This window comes from Panthera uncia (genome assembly GCF_023721935.1).
Source record: "Panthera uncia isolate 11264 chromosome C1 unlocalized genomic scaffold, Puncia_PCG_1.0 HiC_scaffold_4, whole genome shotgun sequence".
NCBI classification, from domain to species: Eukaryota; Metazoa; Chordata; class Mammalia; order Carnivora; family Felidae; genus Panthera; species Panthera uncia.
Genome location: NW_026057585.1, coordinates 63,525,604 through 63,547,910, shown reverse-complemented (window position 1 = coordinate 63,547,910; position 22,307 = coordinate 63,525,604). Strand labels below are relative to the sequence as shown.

At 36.7% G+C, this 22,307-nt stretch overlaps 1 protein-coding gene across 2 annotated transcripts; it reads left to right on the top strand.

Moving 5' to 3' along the window:
* The first annotated feature begins 86 nt into the window (after positions 1-86).
* BTF3L4 (basic transcription factor 3 like 4) lies at positions 87-21,302 on the top strand. 2 transcript variants are annotated; one of them, XM_049617187.1, is made up of 6 exons: positions 87-211; positions 3,532-3,598; positions 6,989-7,102; positions 18,917-19,118; positions 19,949-20,008; positions 20,709-21,302. In XM_049617187.1, the coding sequence occupies exons 2-6, from the start codon at positions 3,545-3,547 to the stop codon at positions 20,753-20,755; spliced, it is 477 nt and encodes a 158-aa protein (XP_049473144.1). In that variant the 5' UTR covers positions 87-211; positions 3,532-3,544; the 3' UTR covers positions 20,756-21,302. The 2 variants fall into 2 exon arrangements, with proteins under 2 accessions (XP_049473144.1, XP_049473145.1); XM_049617188.1 differs by lacking the exon at positions 3,532-3,598 and having other exon boundaries at positions 99-211.
* Positions 21,303-22,307: the final 1,005 nt, after the last annotated feature.

The following is a 22,307-nucleotide window of genomic DNA, read 5'->3' as shown; positions in this document are numbered from 1 at the left end:
TTGGCAGGCGCAGAGCAGGCTGGGTTTTGTAGTTCGTATATGCGCTCTCCACGATAGGCTGCTCTGGTGAGAGAGAAAGAGAGGCGGAGCCGGTTGTGTCACGTGGGCCCCGCTCCCGCCGCCGCTGCTGCCGTCGTCTTTCTCTGTCTCGACTGAGGCAGCCATCTTGCTCTTGCCGCGTGCTGTTGTTGGAGGACCCTCCCTGCTTCAGGTGAGACCCCCGGCGGTCCCGCCACTCCACGGCCATAGGCCGCTGCGCACGGTCTCCCCCCGCCCTCTTTTCCCGACACCCGCCAACCATTCGGGCTGCCACTTCCGCCGTGGCGGGCCGAGTGGGGGCGGAGGCGGCTGGTTTGGCTTGTCGGTTACCGGCGGCGCAGCTGGGGGTCGGCACCTGAGGGAAGGTCCCCAGCACCATCGCCCCCTATGGGGGCGAGCGGGGACCCGCGGTGTTGCCTCCCAGATCCAGTCCCAGGAGGCGGGTTACCCCCGCCTCTCTCCTGTTACTCTATTCACAACAACAATGCTGTGACAACAGCCTATCTGTTGTCATCTCGTTTGATCGTCCCACTCTACAGATAGGGAAACTGAGGTTAGCAGCCCCCGGCCCCCAAGCGCTTGGGACTGAATTCCGTTGCAGCTCTGTTCACCTCGCAATGGCAGTATTTACAATTCTGATTCCCTGAGACATTGCCTTGTCCATCTCGATAGCCCCATCAAACTGCCTGATGCATAGTAGGCTGTCAGGAAACAGATGATTGACCGACGGGCACCCTGTTACACAGCTAGTGAATGGCGGTTTCAACTTCCGTTCCCACGTTCTTTCACTTATACCATAGATGTTCCCTCGGGAGTGGTAACAATAGTTACCAGTTTTTGAATATATACTGTGAACCATACCCTGTGCTTGTTAACTTAACCTTTAACCTTTAAAACAGCCCTGTGAATTGTGTAGTGTTAAACCTTTTCTAATACAGAACGAACACAAGTTCAGAAAGTAAAATACCTTTCTGAAGTCTTAAGGGGTAGAACCTTGATCCTTTTGATTACAAAACTTGTGCCTCTGTTAGAGGAACCCCACATAATAAAAAGTCAGGACAAAGGATTGAAATTATTTTATCTGTGTAAACAAAAAGAAAGTGCCTAGCATAATGCTTGGAACTTAGGCACTCAATAAATATTGATCAGAACCTCATTATTTACACTTTTCTTGAGTCCTTGAGTAAAGGGCTAACTGATCCTAGGATCCCCAAGGAAGAACGCAGTAATTTATGTTCTTAGGAAGTTCTTCCTTTTGGGTCTAGGAAGTGACTTGTCCCTTCTGGACCTTCATTTCCAAATCTGTTAAATTAGGAGGGAGGTGAACTGTTTTATTTGTTCATAATTTTTTTATACCCGCTGCTGCTTGCAGGTATTTGAGATGGCCTCACATACAAGACAGGAATAATGGGTACAATGAAGTAAAGGTTGGTCGAAGAATAGGGAATTAAGCCAGGTGATCTTTGAGGTCTAGTCCAGATTCTGAGCTTAACACCTCATCTCTCATAGACTGAGTCCAGTCCTCTTTTCTCCTTCAATTCCACATACCCCAACCTGCTAATAGACAAAGGACCATCTTTCTTTCTCCCCTTCCCCTTTGAGAACCTCCCTAAAATGCTTTTTCTCTGAGATAATTCTTGGGAACAAGTTTTCTGTTACACTGATTACCTGGAATGGAAATCTGTTCTTTCATCAACACATTGATGTAAAGAGTTAATTTTGTTTTTGCTTTTGTTTCAAACAAGTCAAGACTCTTTATCTTGACTTCATTCTCTTGTTTTCCATCTCTTTTCTTGGGGATTGTTACTTCAAAATGCAGAAGAGCCCCTAAGGTTTACATTGTATCTAGTTCTAATATTTTCACTTCCTCCCTTTTTTGTAAAAAAAAAAAAATTCCTTAGGCTCTATACTAAGTTCACTATACTTTCATGGCCACATTCCTTTGAGAAAAGTGAATATTGGTCCTCTTCTATGGATATTGAGTATAGACATTGGGATTTGCATCAGCAAATTTAATTAAGTCTGGCAGAGTTGAGATTGACCTACACCTAAGCCTTCTGGCTTTGTACTCCTCCTGTAACAGCGTGTTTTTAGCTGCTTGAGCATTGTGATACAGTGCTGAGTAAAGATTGAGGAACTATAAATTCTGAATGTTATTTGGGAACTGGACTTTATTTGGCCTTGAAGCATGCATATATGTATGTATGTATGTATGTATGTATGTGTGTATGTATGTATATATATATATGTATACACACACACACACACACACACACACACACACACACAGGTTAGTGCTCCAGTAGTGTCAGAAAACAGAACAATTAGTACTTATATAATCTTTATTCTCTTTCATCTCTCAAATGAAGACATTATCTTTTTCATGTGAATGATAATTATAAAGAGGTTAGAGAATTGGCCAAAAAAGGTTTGAGAACAGCCTTTATTCCCTCTCTCACATCTTGGTAATGATCTGTTGTTCCACAGAACAAGTAAAACAAGACTTTTAACCTTGGCTTTTATTTGTTTATATAGTGTGGAATGTTACAACCCATTATAAACTTAACTTTTTTTCTCTAGTCAGGAATATCACTGACCAGATTAGGTTTTATGGCTTTATAATTTTCTTAAGAGTTTTCAAAATCAAAATTGGCCTTAAAAAAGCTATTTCTAAGACTCTCCTCCCCACTAAGCACTCACAAAAATTTAGTATTAATGTAGCAGAGATGTTTTTGTCAAATTGTGCAGTGAGGAATTTTACCCAGTGTGCAAGAATATCTTGACAAGTCTGACATACTATATCAGTGCAAGGTATTGAATGAACTCTGTGGAAAGGGCTGCTGAAGTGCTTAATGTCTGAAAATCTGGCTCTCTTTTCCTGTTATTAACATACCATCTGACCTTGAATAGAAGATGTGACTCCCTCATATCTTGACAGCTAGAGAGCCTATTGTTGAATTTCTTCTTTGTCCTGCTTTTTCTTCTTCTTTTTTTTTTTTGTTTTTGTTTTTGTTTTTGTTTTCTATTTATGGGCACAAGGTTATTTATGGCTCATTTATTATTTGACAGAAAAAAATCTACTTAAAGGTTGTGCTGGTAACATTTGGTAACTGCTCTCTGTTGTAAAAACCTATGGGGGAAAAACTGGCTTGTCTATAGAGATTTTCTAATTGGTTAGGTTTTACTGAATGCCCAAGAACTGAATTATACATTTAAGGAGGGATCCTCAAATAGGTAACTTTGAATCCTATTCTATTTTATGTTTGTGTATTTGACTCCCTGGTGGTTTTATTTAATTTTCATTCTCTTAATATCTGGTTTATGAAGCGAGAACAAGTTATTAATATTTATTAAGACTATATAGACAGTATTAATATGATCACAGTGGTAATGCCTATTGCAAGCCTAGTGAACCAGAAGGTACTGTTGCATAAACAGTTATTTTATTTTGGTAAAACAGTGATTTTAACAAATGTATTTTTCCCCCCCTAGATTTACCAACAGCATGAATCAAGAAAAGTTAGCCAAACTTCAGGCTCAGGTCCGGATAGGGGGCAAGGTGAGTGTGGCATAAGAAAAATTGATAGGAAAATGTATTATCAGAAAGTAGTATTATTTTGGATTTGTGGTCATTGAAAATCCAAAATCTTTTCAACAATCAAGATCAAACCACATTCCAATTTGAAAAAACTTGTCTAGATTTAATATAGGTAACTAGAAGACTTCTCTCTCTGGTGGTGCAATGTTAATAGCCACCTTTGTTTGAATCCTCTTAACATCTGGTAGTTATGTGACATGAACAAGTTACCCAACCTTGTTAAGCTTCCATTTTCGCATGTGCAAAATAGAAAAAATCCTGCATAAGATACATCTAAATATTAGAGTAATACTTATAAAACACCTATCTGGCACAGAATAGATACTTAATAAATGAGAGCTATTATTATGTTAGACTCATTTACAGGGCATCCCAGATGTTGAGGTTACCTTATCTTGACTGGATACACCTATTTGTACAGTTAGGCTTATAAGTGGTTTAACTGGAGATGCTCAGACTGATTATACTTTTTTCATTGCTGGGTTTTCCTCCCAAATTCCTGTCTGTTCTTTGTTGGTCAATATAAGCATGAACATTCTTATTCCATGTATTTTGAAGCCCAAAGAAAAGCTTGTTCTGAGAATCTTTGATTCCCTTCAGCTCTTGCCCCAGGCTTAAGAAGAATACTCTGCCCTTATGTCTGCCTAGTACAATATTTGTAAAAGGAAAAGAAATAGTACTTAGCTCAGACCTGGAAGGAGGTAGGTAGGACACTATGTAGCAACTCTACCTGTCATTTACTTTGATGATTACCACAACTCCTAAGCATGGAGATAAAAGGGGAAGGAAAGAAGTGACTAGTACTTTCTCCTTCTTCCATAGTGACACAGGTATAGGACTCTGGAGTCATATTAACATACTCATGTAACTAAAGTAGTTACATGGTAGCATCAAGTCTAATGCAATGTACAAATGAAAAAACTAGGGATATTCAGGAACCATAGAATATACCTGGAAGAGCTTGATGCAGCACCTCACTGTTACACATTTTAAACCAGATGGTTCATACATTCATTCATTTAACTAGTTTACTGAGCACCTACTATGTGCTTGGCACATAGTAGATAACCTAGTCAGGGTTTTCTTCTCTTGACATAGCTAAGCTTGGAAGAGAGACGTGCTCACAGTTACACTACTGGGTAGTAAATGTTAAAATGAAGTACAAGGTGCTTTTGCCTAGGAGGGACAAGGAAGTCATCACTGAGCCGAGATTTGGAAAACAAACAAGAATTTATCACTAGGTAGACTGGTGAGGGTGAGGGTGTGAGGTGACGAGGGGATTGTTATTCTCATACATGCTAAGGCACCTAAGATGCTGAGATAACATGGTGCTTAATGGAATGGCTTGTTTTAGTTTGGTACAGTTAGAGTTTAGACTATCCAATGGATAAAGAATGATAGGAAACTAAACAACCAGGTAATCATAGTCTTATATGCCATATTAAGGAGGTTAGGATTTTATCCTATAGGCAAGGGGCAACTATTGAAAGATTTTAAGAAGAATAGTCATTTTAGAAAGGTAGGTGCTAGCAACATGGAAAATGGAAATGAAATAGAAGTCTGGCATAGAGGAGAACGATTGAAAGGCTGCTGCTGTAGTATATGGAACACAAATTTAGGAGTTGGAATTGACATGACTCAGAATACAGAGGAGGGATGACCCCCAGATTTCTGGTTTTAAAGACTAAATATATGGTGGTACTACCAGCTACAAATCTAGGAAGAATAGTTTGGTGGACTGGTAAGCTTTTAGACATATTGAATTTGAGGTACTGAGGATCATTTCATTTGAGCAAGCGATTGAGCTTTCCCTGAGTCAGGAATGTTTCACAAATAAACGAGGATCTATGAAAATAGTCCTCCTAGTCCATCCTCCAGCAACTGGATTTTGTCACATCCTCTGCTGCTACTCACAGAGCTCTCTTTCACTCCCATCAGCATTGCTGAGACGGTAGTCCCTGCCTACTGTATAAGGCTGGTTCCCTGACTACTGCGGGAACTACCCCGAGAATGAAATCTCTCTTCCTTTCCCCTTACTCCTGCCAGGTGTCAGAAAGATTTAGCCCTCAAGACATAGGCTTCTTTTGGTAATGTTTTATTTTTGCTGTAGGTTACATTTTTGTAAATTGGCCCAGGAATTTAATCCATTATTTTAAATAACTTTTCAATGGAAATCTATATTAAGAGTTTCAAAGTATCCATTTAGAAATGAGCTCTTTCTGTCTTTGTGAATAGTGTAATTTTAAACCTATTTGCTCAGGCCAAATTTCTAAGCATCATTCTAGATTCCTTTTTTCCTCATATCCCACATCCGGTCTATTAGTATGTTGGTTCTTCTGACAGTCTAAGATCTCACCATCTCCATTGCCAGAACCCTCATCTCTCGTCAAGACTGCTACAGTAGCTTCCTGATTGATCTCATTGTAGTCCATTTTCTACAGCAACTTCAGTCATCTGTAAAAATCATAATAAAAATCATAAATGAGATCAAATCATTCCCATGCTTAAAACCTTCCTATTGCAATCAGTAAAATCCACCTGCTGCCCATGGCATTCTAGGCTACATGATTTGGCCCTTGCCTGTCTTTCTGACTGCATTTTCTTCCTCCTCCTTTGTTCATTCTGCTCTAGCCATAACTGACCTGCTTTCTCTCTGTAGAAACAATAGGTTCACTCTTGTTTCATTCTGCTTGAATCACTCTTCCCCTAGATCTTCCCATGGGTCTCAGCTCATAATGTCACCTCTTCACTGAACATTCTAATAAAATAGTGCTTTGCCCTCACCCAATAAATATTCTTATCACTGTTTTTTTTCCCCTTACTACCCTTATCCCATTTGAAAGGATCTGATTTGTTTATGTATTTATTGACTTTTCCCTCTCATGTATGCTCCTTGAAGTAAGAACTTTGTCTTTTTCATTCCTAGATTCTAGGAATCTACAACAGTCATATAGTAGAAATTTGGTGCTTAATTATGTCAGAATCTTCAAAATTTCAGAATATCTTTAGACTTAATTTTATTGTCAGGGGGTGGTAGGTACTGTAAAAAAACATTCCTTGTAATGTTTGGAAGTTGTTATAAAACACTAAATTACCTTGAAGTTATAAATTATTTTTATTAGAAAACTTTTGAAACATTGAAATGATAAATGGATATTTAGAGAATAAGAACTGGCTAGAACTGACCCTCAGAAATCTGGGTTAGGTTGACAATCACAATTCTGAAAAGTCTTCTTAGTTGTTACTATTAAGTCAGCAATTTCTTACATGGATTTTAATTAGAATAGGAAGTTATGTGACTGCAGTTACCAGATGCAAGCATCTTAACACTTCTGTTTGGTTATTTTTCAGGGTACAGCTCGCAGAAAGAAGAAGGTGGTACATAGAACAGCTACAGCTGATGACAAAAAACTTCAGAGTTCTCTAAAAAAACTGGCTGTGAATAATATAGCTGGTATTGAAGAGGTACGGTCATTTTGTAAATTGTTAAATTGTGTGGACATATGGCACATTCACAAATATCCACACTTTTTGAATGTAAAATATCAGCTTAGAAGAATCTGATGTTGTCACTCAGGTAGCTTTGAAGAACTAGCTGTTGAATTTGCCGATTGTATAAAAATGGCTGATTGTAAAAAAATAATTTTAGTGGACGGTTAAGGAATTCATCATACTTTTTGGACTCAGAATTTGCACATATGACAAAATTATGGAACTACTCTTGAATTTTCATGCAAAGTAACATTTTTTTCTAATAATATAGAAATAAAGAAACTCCAAGATTTCTTCAAATAAGGTGGACTTTTTTCCCATAAGAGCACCTTTCTACTCAACAATATCTCTTTAATTACCTCAGCCAAGAAGCTCTAGTAATAGCCTTTCATGGATTGGATTTCTTATTAGACCCTTTCCAGAAATTATTGGCTACATTTTTTAAATCATTTTATTATATGTTGGTGATACTGCTTTTCTCAAATATGAAACCAAAGACTGATGTTATTTCAAAAGATACTCAAGAAAAATGATGATAACATCAACTATTTGTGATCTGTTACCATCTAGAGTCACTTCTGCCTGATGATTCATTTCCCATAGTAATCAATGTTTAAATTTTCACTGCCATAAATTACATTGAATGTTTAAATTATACTTAATGATATTATTACTTTGTATGGTACCACCCCACAATTTTTAACAGATTGTTAATGCACACGTGCTGTAAAACAGATCAGAAATAATGTGGAGTCAAGGATCACTAAGAAATAGCAGAGTACCAAAGAAAAGGCAGTGAAATGGCCACATGTTCCTTCTAATATGCATGTATGAATAAATATTACTACACTATTTAATTCTGCATTGTACTTTCAAAATTAGTATACTGAAGTAGTAGAAAATGTAAGCCACATGTATCTTTTTTTCCTTTTAGCTTGATGTGCCTGTGCATTCTTACTCTGATAAAGATAAGAACTTCATTTGCAAGTCTTGAAATTAAGCATTTTATATGCATTTTTCCTTCTGAGTTATTGAAAACTTTTATATATCTTTATTGACCTAAAATAATTTTCAGAGAGATCATTCTCTTTATCTGGGGTATATATGAGAGAAAAAAAAAATCTCAGCCTCTCTTAAAAAATCTAAAGCTTGGTAAAAAAGAACAATTTGTGGGGTGCCTGGGTGGCTCAGTTGGTTAAGCGTCCAACTCTTGATTTCGGCTCAGGTCATGATCTTACAGTTGTGAGATCAAGGCCCACATCAGGCTCCGCACTGAGCATGGAATCTGCTTAAGATTCTCTCCTAGGGGCACCTGGGTGGCTCAGTTGGTGGAGCATCCGACTTCAGCTCAGGTCATGATCTCATGGTTTGTGGGTTCGAGCCCCACGTCGGGCTCTGTGCTGACAGCTTGGAGCCTGGAGCCTGCTTTGGATTCTGTGTCTCCCTCTCTCTTTGCCCCTCCCCCACTCATGCTTTATGTGTGTGTCTCTCTCTCTCTCTCTCAAAAATAAATGTATAAAAAAAATTTTTTAATGAAAAAAAAAAAGATTCTCTCTCCTTCTGTCCCTCTCCCCAGCTTGCTGTCTTCTTTTCTAAAAAAAAAAATACACAATAAGCTGCAATAATAGACAATAACTCTAATAATGTTAAACCTAAACAACTTGAATTTATAAGTGTTTTGGCAGTCTTCCGTCTTCGCCTACATTTCTACTCTCCAACTACCACCCACCCCACCCCACCACTTCAGCACTACTGATATTTTAAATCAGACAATTCTTTATTGAGGGAACTGTCCTGTGCATTGGAGGATGTTTAGCAGCATCCCTGGCCTATACCCATTAGATACCAGTAAGCCCCCCCCAAACCCTCCCCCCAGTTATGACAACCAAAAATATCTTCAGACTTTGTCATATTCCCGGGGGGACAAAGTCACCCTTGGTTGAAAAATAACTCTTTAGAGAGGAAAAGATTCCATTTATACCGCCATGATGTATAGATTTAACTGTGTAATATCTCCAAGGGCATGTTTGTCTTTTTTTTTTTTTTTTTAAGTTTATTTTGAGAGAGAGAGTGTGAGCAGGGGAGGGGCAGAGAGAGAGGGAGAGAGTGAATCCCAAGCAGTCTCCATACTGTCCAGAGCCTGATGCAGGGCTACATCCCACAAACCATGAGATCGTGACCTGAGCTGAAATCTAGAGTCAGATGCTTAACTGACTGAGCCACCCAGGCACCCTCAAGGGCATGTTTTTCTAAATGTTTGTTTTTGTTCAGATTTGGGACACTTTATGGTTCTTATAATTAATAAAACTTTTCATGGTTGGATAGCATTAATTTTATAAATGTTTTATAATAAAATAAGGAAATCAGTCAACTAACAGTTTTGATTTTTTCAGTATACAGCTAAACTTGTTACAATGCTGTGCTGAGTTGATGGTATTACTGCAGTTGAAATTTTCTTAATAAAATATTTAATGATAGTCAACACTTAGTGAACATCTACTGTGTGCCAAACATTTTGCCAAGGACTTGCTAGGCAGTAGTGGAACTTATTATGATCTAGTAGGGAAACTAATTGGTTAACTAGACAAATACAAATTATCCCATTTCAGCTTCACAATATCTCTTTGAATCAGTTGTTGGCTACAGATGAGAAAGCTGAGACAGAATTAGGTACCTGCCCAAGATCACATAGCTAGTAAGTATTGGATTCCAGATTTGAACTAAAGTGTGTTAAAACCAGAGTTCATTCTGTTCATCAATTTATCCTGCTTTTGGTCTTTTTAGTTGTACTGTCTTATATCCACTCTTGGCCTTTTCCTCTCCTCCTATCTCCCTGTCCATCAACACCCACCCCCTTCCCACCTTATGCCCTGTAATATTGAGCACCTACCATGGAGAAATTCATTAGTTACACCATAACAGATAAATCCCCAACAGTATTTCCAAGGACATTGCTGTTTCTCTTTTTTTCAGGTCTTAATGCAGACATTATTTCTTCCAGAAACCTTCTTGTTAGCACCCATATACACTTGTGTAAAGAAGGGTTAGATGCCTTTCCTATGTGCCTTCGTAACATACTTTTATTTTACATAATATACTTTTATATAATATACTTTCATTATAGCATTTATTAAACTGCAGTGTGAATTCCTTTTTGTTGGTACTACTGATGCAATTCTAACCTTTTGAGGAGTCATAGCTCCAAAACATTTCACAGAAAATTAATGCTACATAATAAGCATTACTACTTTCATTGCACCCCTACCCTGTGTGTGTGTGTGTGTGTGTGTGTGTGTGTGTGAGAGAGAGATGTATTCCAGCCCTCACAGACTAATTATACAGAGAAAATATGTATAAAAATAATTAACAATGCAAGGTAACAGGTATAAAATTTCTGAGTATTTGAACCTAAGATGGGAAGGAGTTTTACTTTTTTCGTACTTCTCCCTCTTTCTAAAATTGATTTTTTTTGAGAACTAAAATATTCGTACTTTATATAACACTTTGCAGATTTTGTGTAGGAATATCTAGTTTACTATATATAACATGGTTTGCCTCAAACATCATGTTTTTTGTTACTATATTTAAAGTAGAGTTTTTTTTCAAGAAAATTTTTTAAACAAAATGATGACACATACTGGGTTTAAAAACAGCTCTTCAGAGGGAGAAAAGAAACTACTGCATTCAATGTAAACATGAAAACATGTACAGAAGTTTTCAGAAACACAAAGATGTGAAAAAAATATATCTTAGAATAGAAGAAACACATTACTGATTACAATTTTGTTATCTTTAGTTTCTTTAGTTTCAAACAATGTTTGAAACTTGTTTCAAAGTGCTGAACTCCGGGGTGCCTGGCTGGCTTAGTCAGTAGAGCGTGTGACTCGAGCTCCACTTTGGGTGTAGATTTTACTTTATTATTATTTTTTAAGAAGTTTATGTATTTTGAGAGAAAAAGAGAGACAGAGGGGATGAGGGCAGGCACAGAGAGAATCCTGAGCAGCCTCTGCACTGTCAGCACAGAGCCCAATGCAGGGCTTGAACTCATAAACAGTAAACTATAGAGTTTACTGTTAAAATAAAAACAATGCAAGGGGGCACCTGGGCGGCTCAGTCTGTTAAGTATCTGATCTGGATTTTGGCTCAGGTCCTGATTTTGTGGTCATGAGAATGAGCCCCATGTCAGACTCTGTGATGAGAGCACAGAGCCTGTTTGGGATTCTCTCTCTCCCTCTTCCTCTCTCTCTCTCTCCCTCTCTCTCTCTCTCAAAATAAACATTAAAAAAAAAAGTGCTGAACTGTGAGGAATATGCTGTCTTTTTGTTTTTTGGCAGTTTAAGAAAAGCAGATAAAAACTTTCAAAAAGATAAGACACCACTGTCATTGTTGTAGAACAAAAATAATATTACTATGTTTTCTGTACTTAGACATTCAAAACATCAAACAAGTAGAAAGTACTCAGTCTGTTGGGTGGGGAAGAGGAAGATTGACGGTGGGTTCCAAAAACTCATGGAATGTACTTCTGCCAAGTAAAGTTTTAATCTTACTTTCTAAGCTGTTGGTGTTGGCGATTTTCCCCCCCTCAAAGCTTAATTTATGTCTTCAGAAACTTTAAAAACTGAAGGACTGTTTGGATTATGAATCTCTTGTCTTTTATGTATTCACTAGTTTATTGATTTGGTGTAATAAATTAGTCATCTATAGATCTCTTTTACATGTTACCAAAAAGAAATACACAGCTGTCAAAAAGTAAGGGGCAGGGGAGTGTCAGAGACTGTCTCATACAAAAACCAAGTAAATAACCAGGTTTTTGGAGGGAATTCCTAGGCAGACTCCAAAAGATTTATAACCCAGGACTAAATTTCTAAAAATGGTTTATATTCTATGACATTTGAAGGTATTTGGATGTGCTTCTTATTTGGTATTCTGGTTGAATATAGTGACCTGTCTTCATCTGATAACCTAAATCTATCAAACAGTGGGATCTGTTGCATTTCTTGGAAATGATTAATTTTATCAGATTTATTTGGTAAGAAACATCACCAAAAATCTGAATTTCAGATTCAGATGGCCTAGTTGCTTTGTAGAGTTTTATGTTCAGAGGACATCTTCTCTTGTACCTAGGATATAATTCTGCCTCTATGAAACTTTTCCTGTCTTTCCAGGCATAATTAATCAACCCTTTTCTCTATACTTCCACTGCCCTTACCTTAAATTGCTCTGCTATAATACATTTATTATGACAAACTCATATTGTGGGATATAATGGTTACTTATTAACCACCAATTAGTGTCATCCCCCCTCCCCCCCAGATTATAAGAGTCTTAACAGCAGGGATTGTGTTTATTTATCATTTTATAGTCTGTAGCATGCTAGCTCCCATGATGAATTTGTTTGGGGTCTATTAAGTTTAAGGGATATTGATTATTTGAGATGGAATTGTTCTCAAGAAGTTAGCCATTGGGGTACCTGGCTGGCTCAGTTGGTGGAGCATGTGACGCTTGATCTCAGGGTTGTGAGTTCAAGCCCCACGTTGGGCATAGAGATTACTTAAAAAAATTTTTTTTAAAAAGGTAGTCATAGGAAACTGGAGCTCAGGAGAACGCATAAGGCTAAGAAATGTAGATTTTGTAATTGTACACATAAGTGTTACTGTTTATATTTTCTTCTTCCTGAGTCTTACTTTTCCTGAACCACTTGTACCAAAGGAAGACCTAAAGTTATTGGTGACTCTACACTACAATTTCTTCTCCCTCCAACTAGAGCCTCAGATACCAATTGGTGGACAGCTCTGAGTACCGGAGAGTAAAAGGGAAGCACCATGTCCCATTCACCTTATTCCATAGCAGCCTTACTTTATCTTTTAAGATCCTGCTTTTGGGTTTGTGTTTTGTTTTTTACTACTTTTTTTATTATGGTAAAATATAACATAAAATTTGCCACTTTAACCATTTTTAAGTACAATTCAGTGGCACTAATTACAGTCACACTGTTACTCAACTACCATCATTATTTATTTCCAGAATTTTTCATCATCCCAAACAGAAACTCTATACTCATTAAGCAGTAACTTTCCATCCCCTCTTCCCCAGCCCCTGATAACCTCTAACCTACTTTTTGTCTCTGTGGATTTGCCTCTTGTAGTTATTTCATGTAATATAATATTTGTCCTTTCGTATCTGGCTTACTTCACTTAGCATAATGTTTTCAAGGTTCATCCACATTTTAGCATGTATCAGAACTTCACTCCTTTTATAGCCAAATAATATTCTATTGTTTGGATAATACCACATATATCCATTCATCTGTTGGTGAACATTTTCTGATTTTGAAATAGCTTCCCCCCTCCAATATGAAAATATATTATCATTGTAGAAAATTACAGGTATATAGAAAATATGAAGAACGTTAACATTCAATCATAATCCCACTACCCAGAAGGGACTACTATTAGTTTTACATTTCTTTCCCATCTTGATATGCATATATTTTTAACATATTTGAGACTACAGCTGGAAGCACAATTTGGAATCTTTTTTTTTCCCAAGTAGCATTATATCATAAAAATTGTTTCATATCATTAAAAAACTCTTCTTAATCATCACTGTAGATGTCTACATATATTCAGTAAATGGATATACCACAATTTAGTATTTCTTAATTTATAGTACATTAAATGCTTTCATAATAAGAGAACCATATGTTGGACTTCAATATACATTATATGTATCTTCATCTCTGATTTCCTTCAGAGAGATTCTTGGAAATGTAGTTACTGGCTGAACAAGCATGAACATTTTAGAATTCTTCATCCATGTTGCCAAATTGCTTTTCAAAAAGGTTATGCCATCTTACTCTATAGCATAGCTGTGGAGAATCCCATCTCATCAGACTCTTGCCACCAGAACATAAGAGAAAATGATCCTAGCTTATCATACAGTTTAATGACAGCTGTTAGCTTTAGCTCATATCAACAATAGTAGGTTATGCTTCATATTATGCTTTAGAAATAAGCAGGTGCTGAGCTTAGAAGCATTGAATGTGAAAGATACTGATTTATGAGAGTGCGCCCCAAGCCCATAATCTTCAAACTGGTATATCCCTTAGCCTCACAAAACCCCACACTTGTGTGTCCTCTTCTTAAAATGTTTACTATTTCACCTTATTAAGATATAGGAGGAAGGCAATAAAGGGTGAATTACCTGATAAACATTTAAATGCGACTACAGGGGCAGCTGGCTGGCTCAGTCAGTAAAGCATGCGACTCTTGATCTCTGGGTTCTGAGTTTGAGCCCCATGTTGTATGTGGCAATGACTTGAAATTAAAATCTTAAAAATAAATACATAAATGCTACTACATACAAGAAGGAGTAGCAGAAAAACTTGATTTTTAAGACAATTGTCAATTCTCAGAAGTGCAACTACCTGACCTAGTGGGGACTTGGATACAAAAAAAAAAAAAAGGAAGAATTTAAGCTTCCTTTCTGAACTGTGAGGGCAATTGTCATTAAGAGATGTAGAGTCAAGTATAACTTTGTGAGCCTCCTAGAGCCATAACAATTTACTGCTGTGTAGGAATAAAGCATCAAATTTACCTGCTAGAAGGGTTACTGTGATTAATATATATGCCCTACTCAGAGGTGAGCAAAGGTAAGGGTTGTTAAGGTTTTGATAGCAGCATAATGGGGCCACCCAGCAGTTGCTAGGAATGACTTAAAATTCCCCTGAATTCTGTCAGGCATTCAGGCTGATTCTGAAAAGTCAAAACAATGGGAAAAGTCCAGCCAAAGATGCAGCTCAGCAGTTTCTGGGCATTTTCATCAAGACCACTACTGGAGTTATTTCCAAAACTTGAGATGACCCCTCATCTAGCATTTGGGGAGTTTAATTCTGACAGTATCCAAGATTTGAAATTGTATTGGAGGTGTTCATTCATTTGGCAAATGTGAGTGACTATTATGTATTGGACACTTAGGGGCATACTATGTCTAGTAAGGCATGGTCTCTGATGGCAAGATGTTTACCTTCTAGTAAGGTCAAAGACTTGCAAACACAATTATCCTACAAGACAATTCCATATAATTGCAATACCCATGAAGTACAGAAAGTGCATAAACAACCTTAAATTTTCACAAAGAAGCATCTGACTCAAGTCTTGGATAAATGAGAATTTGCAAGGTGGAGAAGCACAAAAAGGTTCTAAACAGTAAAAACAGCATATGTAAATGTACTAGGCATGAGAGACCATTTTTTAATAACTACAAGACACATCAGTACTGTCCAAGCACCACCCGGTGCCTGGGTGGCTCAGTCAGTTAAGCGTTTGACTTCGGCTCTGGCTCCAGTTGTAATCTCACTGTGAGTTCCAGCCCTGTGTTGGGCTCTCTGCTGTCAGCACGGAGCCTGCTTCAGATCCTCTGTCCCACTCCCCATCCCCCCCCTTGCACCTCCCCTGCTCGCTTGTATGCTCTCTCTCTCAAAAATAAATAAACAAAAAAAAAAAGAAAATTCTACTTCCTCCATAGCTCAAGTAGCATCCTTTACCTTAAACTACCTGTTAAAGTGGAAAAAACATTTTGACATAAGGGGTTGTTAGATTGAAAAGGGACCTGAGTGCTGGCACAGTAGCTAATTTAATAGTCTTTGTTTCCTTGTCTGCTCCTTATTTTTACACTGTATATAGACTATGTATGACTTATTCTGACTAAGCAGTGGTAACTGGAAAAGGTGAAGTCTCCTTATGAAATGTGTACGATTTGTATTGTGAATTTAACAAGGTCCTTAATCCCTTCTTTTGCTTCTAAAAGGGTAGGGGAAGTGTCTAACTGATCTTGCTCAACCCAACAATTCATCCTTTGATAGTTTCTAATAGCTTGAGTCTAGAAGCCTTATATAATCATGTTATTTGCTCAGTAGAGAGGAAGGAATGGTAGATAGAAATAAAATATTTTGGCCTTCTTTAACTTAAAGTACTTCATTTTCTATTCTAAAATTAACTAAACTTGGGGCGCCTGGGTGGCTCAGTCGGTTGAGCTTCCGACTTCGGCTCAGGTCATGATCTCACAGTTTGAGATCTCATGAGTTTGAGCCCCGCATCAGTCTCTTTGCTGACAGCTCAGAGCCTGGAGCCTGCTTCAGATTCTGTGTCTCCCTCTCTCTCTGCCCCTCCCCTGTTCATGCTCTGTCTCTCTCTGTCTAAAAAATAAATAAAAACATTAAAAAATTTTAACTAAATTCTTCACCCCTTTCTGGACCTTTCTCTTCATGAAGCTACATCTTTTGTGCAACCCCATTTAAAACAACCATTTATAAATTTATTTCTGTTTTACAGTCTGAGATGGAATTCATCCTGCTTTTCACACTAAACTCAGCATATTTTAAACTACTAAGATATGACTTAATATTTAGCCTTTGATAAAGAAGCTTGAACAGAAGAAAAATCATGATTTTTTTTTTTTTTGGCCCTGTGTTAGCTTCTTGTTTTGTAGCTAGCAAGATATATATTATCCATATATCTGTGTCAGTTTTCTTTTACATTCTCCACTTAGCCTATATTCTGAGATAAATTGCTGGCAAGCTTTCATGGGGCCAAAGAATTGAATTCTTAAAGGCAAATAAACAATTTTAAGAATGAGAATGACACATGCAGAGGGAGAGAGGCCAACCAAGAAACAGACTTTTAACTATAGAGAGCAAACTGATAGTTACTAGAGAGGTGCATGGGGGGATGGGTTAAATAGTTGATGGGGATTAAGGAGGGCACTTGCTATGATGGACACCAGGTGATGTATGTAAATGTTAAATCACTATGTTGTACACCTGAAACTAATATAACACTGTATGTTAACTTGAATTAAAATAAAGTGAAAACTTTAAAAACATTTAAAAAATATAAAAGAATGACATCATAGGAAGGAAACTAAACAAAGTTGGGAACCCAGGTTCAAGTTCTAGGTTTGCATGTAACTATTTATCCTTGAATATTTGCTTAGCCAAGAGCTCTTGCCTTTAGTATTTATTTCTCTCACGGGATTTGAACTAGAAAACCTCTTAAGTTCAACAAATATATGGCATGACTTTTGGAACAATATTGATTTCAAAATCTCTTATGACTTTAACATCTGTAAATAAAAAATATCTCAAATGCTAATATTTCAGACTTTTCAGTCCTGGAAATATTGTAGAAATCCTTTATTAAAATTATGTGATTTGGTCTTGATTTGGAAAATGGAGTCCTACCGTATCTTTATTCATTTCCCATACTAGAATTATGTAATTCTAGGATAGATACAGAACAACATCCCATTTCATATCCACTATGCCACCTCCTTCTCAAGCCGTTCCTCTTCCAAATTTTCAGCCACTTTAACATTAAAAACTTTTCTACCTAAACTTATACCTTCAGAACTATATAATTTTATCTTTTTCTAAAGTCAGTATAAATTATTTTTAACTCATAATGGTATTTGTTCAGAACAGTTGGATTGAATGCTTACTGTGTGTAATATGCATAATGGAACCTTAAGTATAATACCGATACTGGGAAAGATAAAGAATTCAAATAGTAATTTTTGTCAGAGAAAATTTGGGAAATTATTTGTGGAGCTTAGTTATAATTTTCCAGGGGATATGCCTTTATTTTCTCTGTGTTCCAGGTCTTTCCTGAAATTTAGAAGCCCCTTTGTTCCCCTTCCTTTCTGATGCTATCAGTGGTGATGATCACCTTTGAGGAAGAAAAGCCCACTTCCACTGACCATGGAGAATACACAGCATCTCTGCTTGATTTTGACAAGGGTAGTTTTTGGATGGATCATGAAATGCTTCTAAATTAGCCAAGAGTTAACTCTCCTAGCCTTTTTATATAATGAGCATGTTACCACCAAGGTAACTTGTCCAAGTGGAATCAACTACATAGTGGAATCACATTATTTACACTTTTAACTTATACAAATTTAACACCACTAAAACACAAATAAGAAAGTACATGAGTGAGAGAGAAAAATATTTTAAATAGCACATGTTTAACCTTCCTTTTCAGCAAGTCCCAGGCAATGGATAAAATCAAATCTGAAACAGTTGATTCATGTTGGTGAAAGCTACCGAAAGAATGTGAGGATGGTTTTAAAGATTTCCTGGTAATTGATAAAGCATGTTCAGGTGGCCAGGCAAGTTTGGAGAGCTTTGACATTTACAAGGGTTATTAAAGGTTGTTGAGAAGCTACATTTAGGAGTTAGAGGAACTGACAAAATCCTTTTCACAGAGTGACATGGTGAGAACAAGTTGAAATTTTTGTAAATTTATTAAGTATTCAAAGGAGTGAAACACCTGATTAAATTTCTGATGCTCTTTATGGATCTTCCGGGGTTGTTTTTACCATACGCCATTACCCCTTTACAACCTGTTGCCTAAGTAAGATGCTACCCCACCAAATGGTATCTGTACCAATTTAGTTTGATAGTGTAAATTGATTAAGATACTGGGTAATTTCATTAACAAGGCAGTTCTTGGCTGATAACTTCCATTATTTTTAAAATATGGTCATAAACTTCTTTTTCATAGTAGAAGTCTTTGAATTTAAAATCTAGATTCTATAATAAAATGTAATCTGTGCCACCTGCACCATTTTACTTTGTCATTAGGGTCTTTTTCCACCCATATCTACTGCTTACTACCTTGGGATTGTTTAAAAAAAAAAAAAATGTAATTGGCTAAATCATTATTTAAACAGATACTGTTTTAGTTGTACCAAATATGTGATGTACATTTTGCTTCTGTGATCATACAGGTGAACATGATTAAAGATGATGGGACAGTTATCCATTTCAACAATCCCAAAGTCCAAGCTTCCCTTTCTGCTAACACCTTTGCAATTACTGGTCATGCAGAAGCCAAACCAATCACAGAAATGCTTCCTGGAATATTAAGTCAGCTTGGTGCTGACAGCTTAACAAGTCTTAGGAAGTTAGCTGAACAGTTCCCTCGGCAAGGTAGGTATTTCAGTTTAGTGTCTTTCCTTCTCCACCTCTGTTTAAAGAACCTAATGATTTAAAAGGTTTTCCATTTTATACTGGAAGGATTTGCTTGCATGTAAATTTTATTTTTAAAAATGTTGCTTTGCTTATATGTTTCATAATTTTTTGAGTTTGTTTCTTTAATAATTATGCAGTGTAGCATACTGAATATTCAGATACATTTCAGTAGTAATACAGATATGAGAGGTAATTACCTAAAAGGAAGGTGCCAGGATCTGCAGACCACATTTATGGACAATATTTACTATTCACTTCTGACTAATGACAAGAAGATACTGTTATTACAGAACTATATTTTTGTTTAATATTGTTGATTGTACTATAGGTGCAGCAACCATAAGTTCTGAATTTCCAAGATAGTCCTGGTTTCAAATGTGTCTTCTCACCCCTAAAAATCAAAGAACCTGTTATTTCAGTAGCTAGATACTTTCTTACACCGAAAGAGATGGAAAAGGTCTTGAATATCGACTTTTGACTTGGAGCATATGGAATTTAAAGAATAAATTAACTGTAATGTGTTTTTATTCCAACTCATCCTGAATTATTTCATTTTTCATATAAATTTTACCTTGACTACCCATTGAAATTGCCAGCTATATTTAGTATATGCCTAATGAAGTTAAAGTTTTGATTTTACTATTAAGTAAAAAATATGGTATTAGATCAGACAATCTTTAGCTTTTTCCAAACAACTATATAAGATTTAGACAGAAAGAATAAATATTACAAGTGTTCTATGAAGGCCTTTATTCTTCAGGACTAATTTTAAAATAAACTTTTCGTAGTGTTGGATAGCAAAGCACCAAAACCAGAAGACATTGATGAGGAGGATGATGATGTTCCAGGTAAGTGACATTTCTTTAGCTTTAAGATTTTTAGCAGCCTGTTTATCACATTTAATTCATTGTATAATGAGTTTCAGTTTTTGTTGATGGTAAGCTCATAAATTTAAACTGATTCACGACAATATGGATACATCTAATGAAAAAGAAAAAAAGCCCTCCCATTTAGAACTTAGAATCAGAAATTGTAACACAAAGCTCTGCTACCTGTGTTTGTTAAATTAGAATCACTGTGATTATAAATTTGCTTAGTTATTGTTACATTTCTGTGGGAATTATGATTGACATATAAAAATGCTGTTCACCTTAGTAGTTTGCATAGACTAAAAAAAGACTTACATTTCGTTAGGATTACTGTTTTAAAAACAGATAAATGAGGGGCGCCTGGGTGGCTCAGTCGGTTGAGCATACAACTCTTAATACCAGCTCAGGTCATGATCCCAGGGTCGTGGGATCGAGCCCTGTGTTGGGCTCCACACTCAGTGTGGAGCCTGCTTGAGATAGAAAAAAAAAACAGATAAAGGAAGCATTATTAATAAGTGAAATGCCACCAGTTCATTTCTGCCTCTTGTCCTATATGTTTTCAGGCTAATTCTAGTAGCAACAATTTTGTTTTTATTAGGGTTAGAAGTTAGGAATTTAATTTACCACTTTTTTTTTTTTCTTGTATCTTTTACTCATTTCCTTTTTTATTTTTTTCCAGATCTCGTAGAAAATTTTGATGAGGCATCGAAGAATGAAGCTAACTAAAAAATTTTTTCTGGTGTTTGGAAGCTGGCATGGACTAGATTTAACAAATCAGCTATGTGGTTCCAAAGTTTTACAGACATGGAGAACATCAACTGTTACTAGTTCAGTAATATAAATATTTTGTATATTAATAATGCTGTTTGTTCAGCATTTTTCGGTCATTTGATTTTGCATTTTGCACTTCCTCCCAGGATCTATTCTTTTGGTCAAAATACGAAGTATTGGTGCAGTTTGAGGGTGTTTTGGTGTTTGATTCTCAGTTTTTTGTTTTGTTTTTTGTTGGAGTATTTTTGGTGTGTGTATGTGTATGTATGTGTGTGGGTATGTGTGTATACAGTGGAGAGCAAATTGGAAAACAGTTCTATTTATCCTCCTTCTTCCCCCAGTAGAAATAAAACAAATCTTTACATTTGTTACTTTTTATTTTTTTCTAATAATGCAGAGAATTAATGAAAAGTGAGTATCTTGGATTTCAGATCTGAGGAGATTTTACCCTTGGAAGTTTGGTTAATTTGCTTGGTTAACATATTTTTCATACATTTCTCTGGGTTTAAAATGTCTTGAGATATTTTGCCACCAGCTCCATGTTGGCATAGTGGATAGCATATCTTTGGTGTGGTTGCCTTAGATTCACTTACCTAGTCAGACCCAGAAGATTTTCTTCTAGCTTTCTTCCTAAATGCCTTTTTCCCTCTCCCTTTGGTCTCCCAGTGGCCTGGTCAGCCTTTGGTAATGCTCTTCCTCATCTTCTACCTAGCCTGAGAAGGATGTTCTCCATATAGAGTTAAGTGAGTGCCTAATCCCCTCTTTTTGTAAGACATTTTTCCCCCATCTTGAGAAACAACAACTCCATCTTCAACTTTTTATTTCCCCGTTAATTTTATAGTTTGGTAGATTTCAAACTGGAATAGCTAGCATGTGCTTGCTAAATAATTTTATGCCAGCCTTATCCTGTATACTAGCTGTTCTTAATAGCAGGTGCAAAAATACCTGTTTCCAGCAAGGTTAAAGTGAGGAATGTTCTTTTGAGTCAGAACAAGATAGGCCATAGACTCATTCCCCAGCACAAAATGTCATTCTATGAAATGGTACTGGCCCCAGGAGGATTTCTTCAACCACTCTCCTACTATTGGTCTTGAACCTACCTCTGGATTGGATCTTACTGTTGTAGCTGCTCACAGCATCCTCCTGCATGCTTAGAGTAATGCTTTTGGGGGGACACTGGTAAAATACAGTATTTATTTTTTCACCTCCTTTCAGAAGACTCGGAGGTAAGTTGCATTCATTAATTCAAGATTCCCTCTTGCTGTCTGATGATAAAAGCTTGCATTTTGCCATATCAGCATTTGTTATAGCCAATATTTAAGGATAAGATTTAGAAAACCTGTCATTTCCTGGCCTACCAGCAAACTAACTGTGGCTTAACCTTGTAGCATATCAGCTTTTGTTTCAAGCTAGATATCTTTATTTGATATCTAAAGTGCAAGACCAACAACATATCAAGAGATCTATAGACAAGAAGGCAAAGCTCTTGTATTTTTTTCATCCAGAC

What these genes read in the sequence shown, in the direction of transcription:
- BTF3L4 (XM_049617187.1), top strand. Translation starts at nt 3,545, where the DNA reads ATGAATCAAGAAAAGTTAGCCAAACTTCAGGCTCAGGTCCGGATAGGG. An exon ending in AGGTCCGGATAGGGGGCAAG is followed by an intron (nt 3,599 to 6,988) that starts GTGAGTGTGGCA and finishes GTTATTTTTCAG; the next exon opens with GGTACAGCTCGCAGAAAGAA. An exon ending in ATATAGCTGGTATTGAAGAG is followed by an intron (nt 7,103 to 18,916) that starts GTACGGTCATTT and finishes GTGATCATACAG; the next exon opens with GTGAACATGATTAAAGATGA.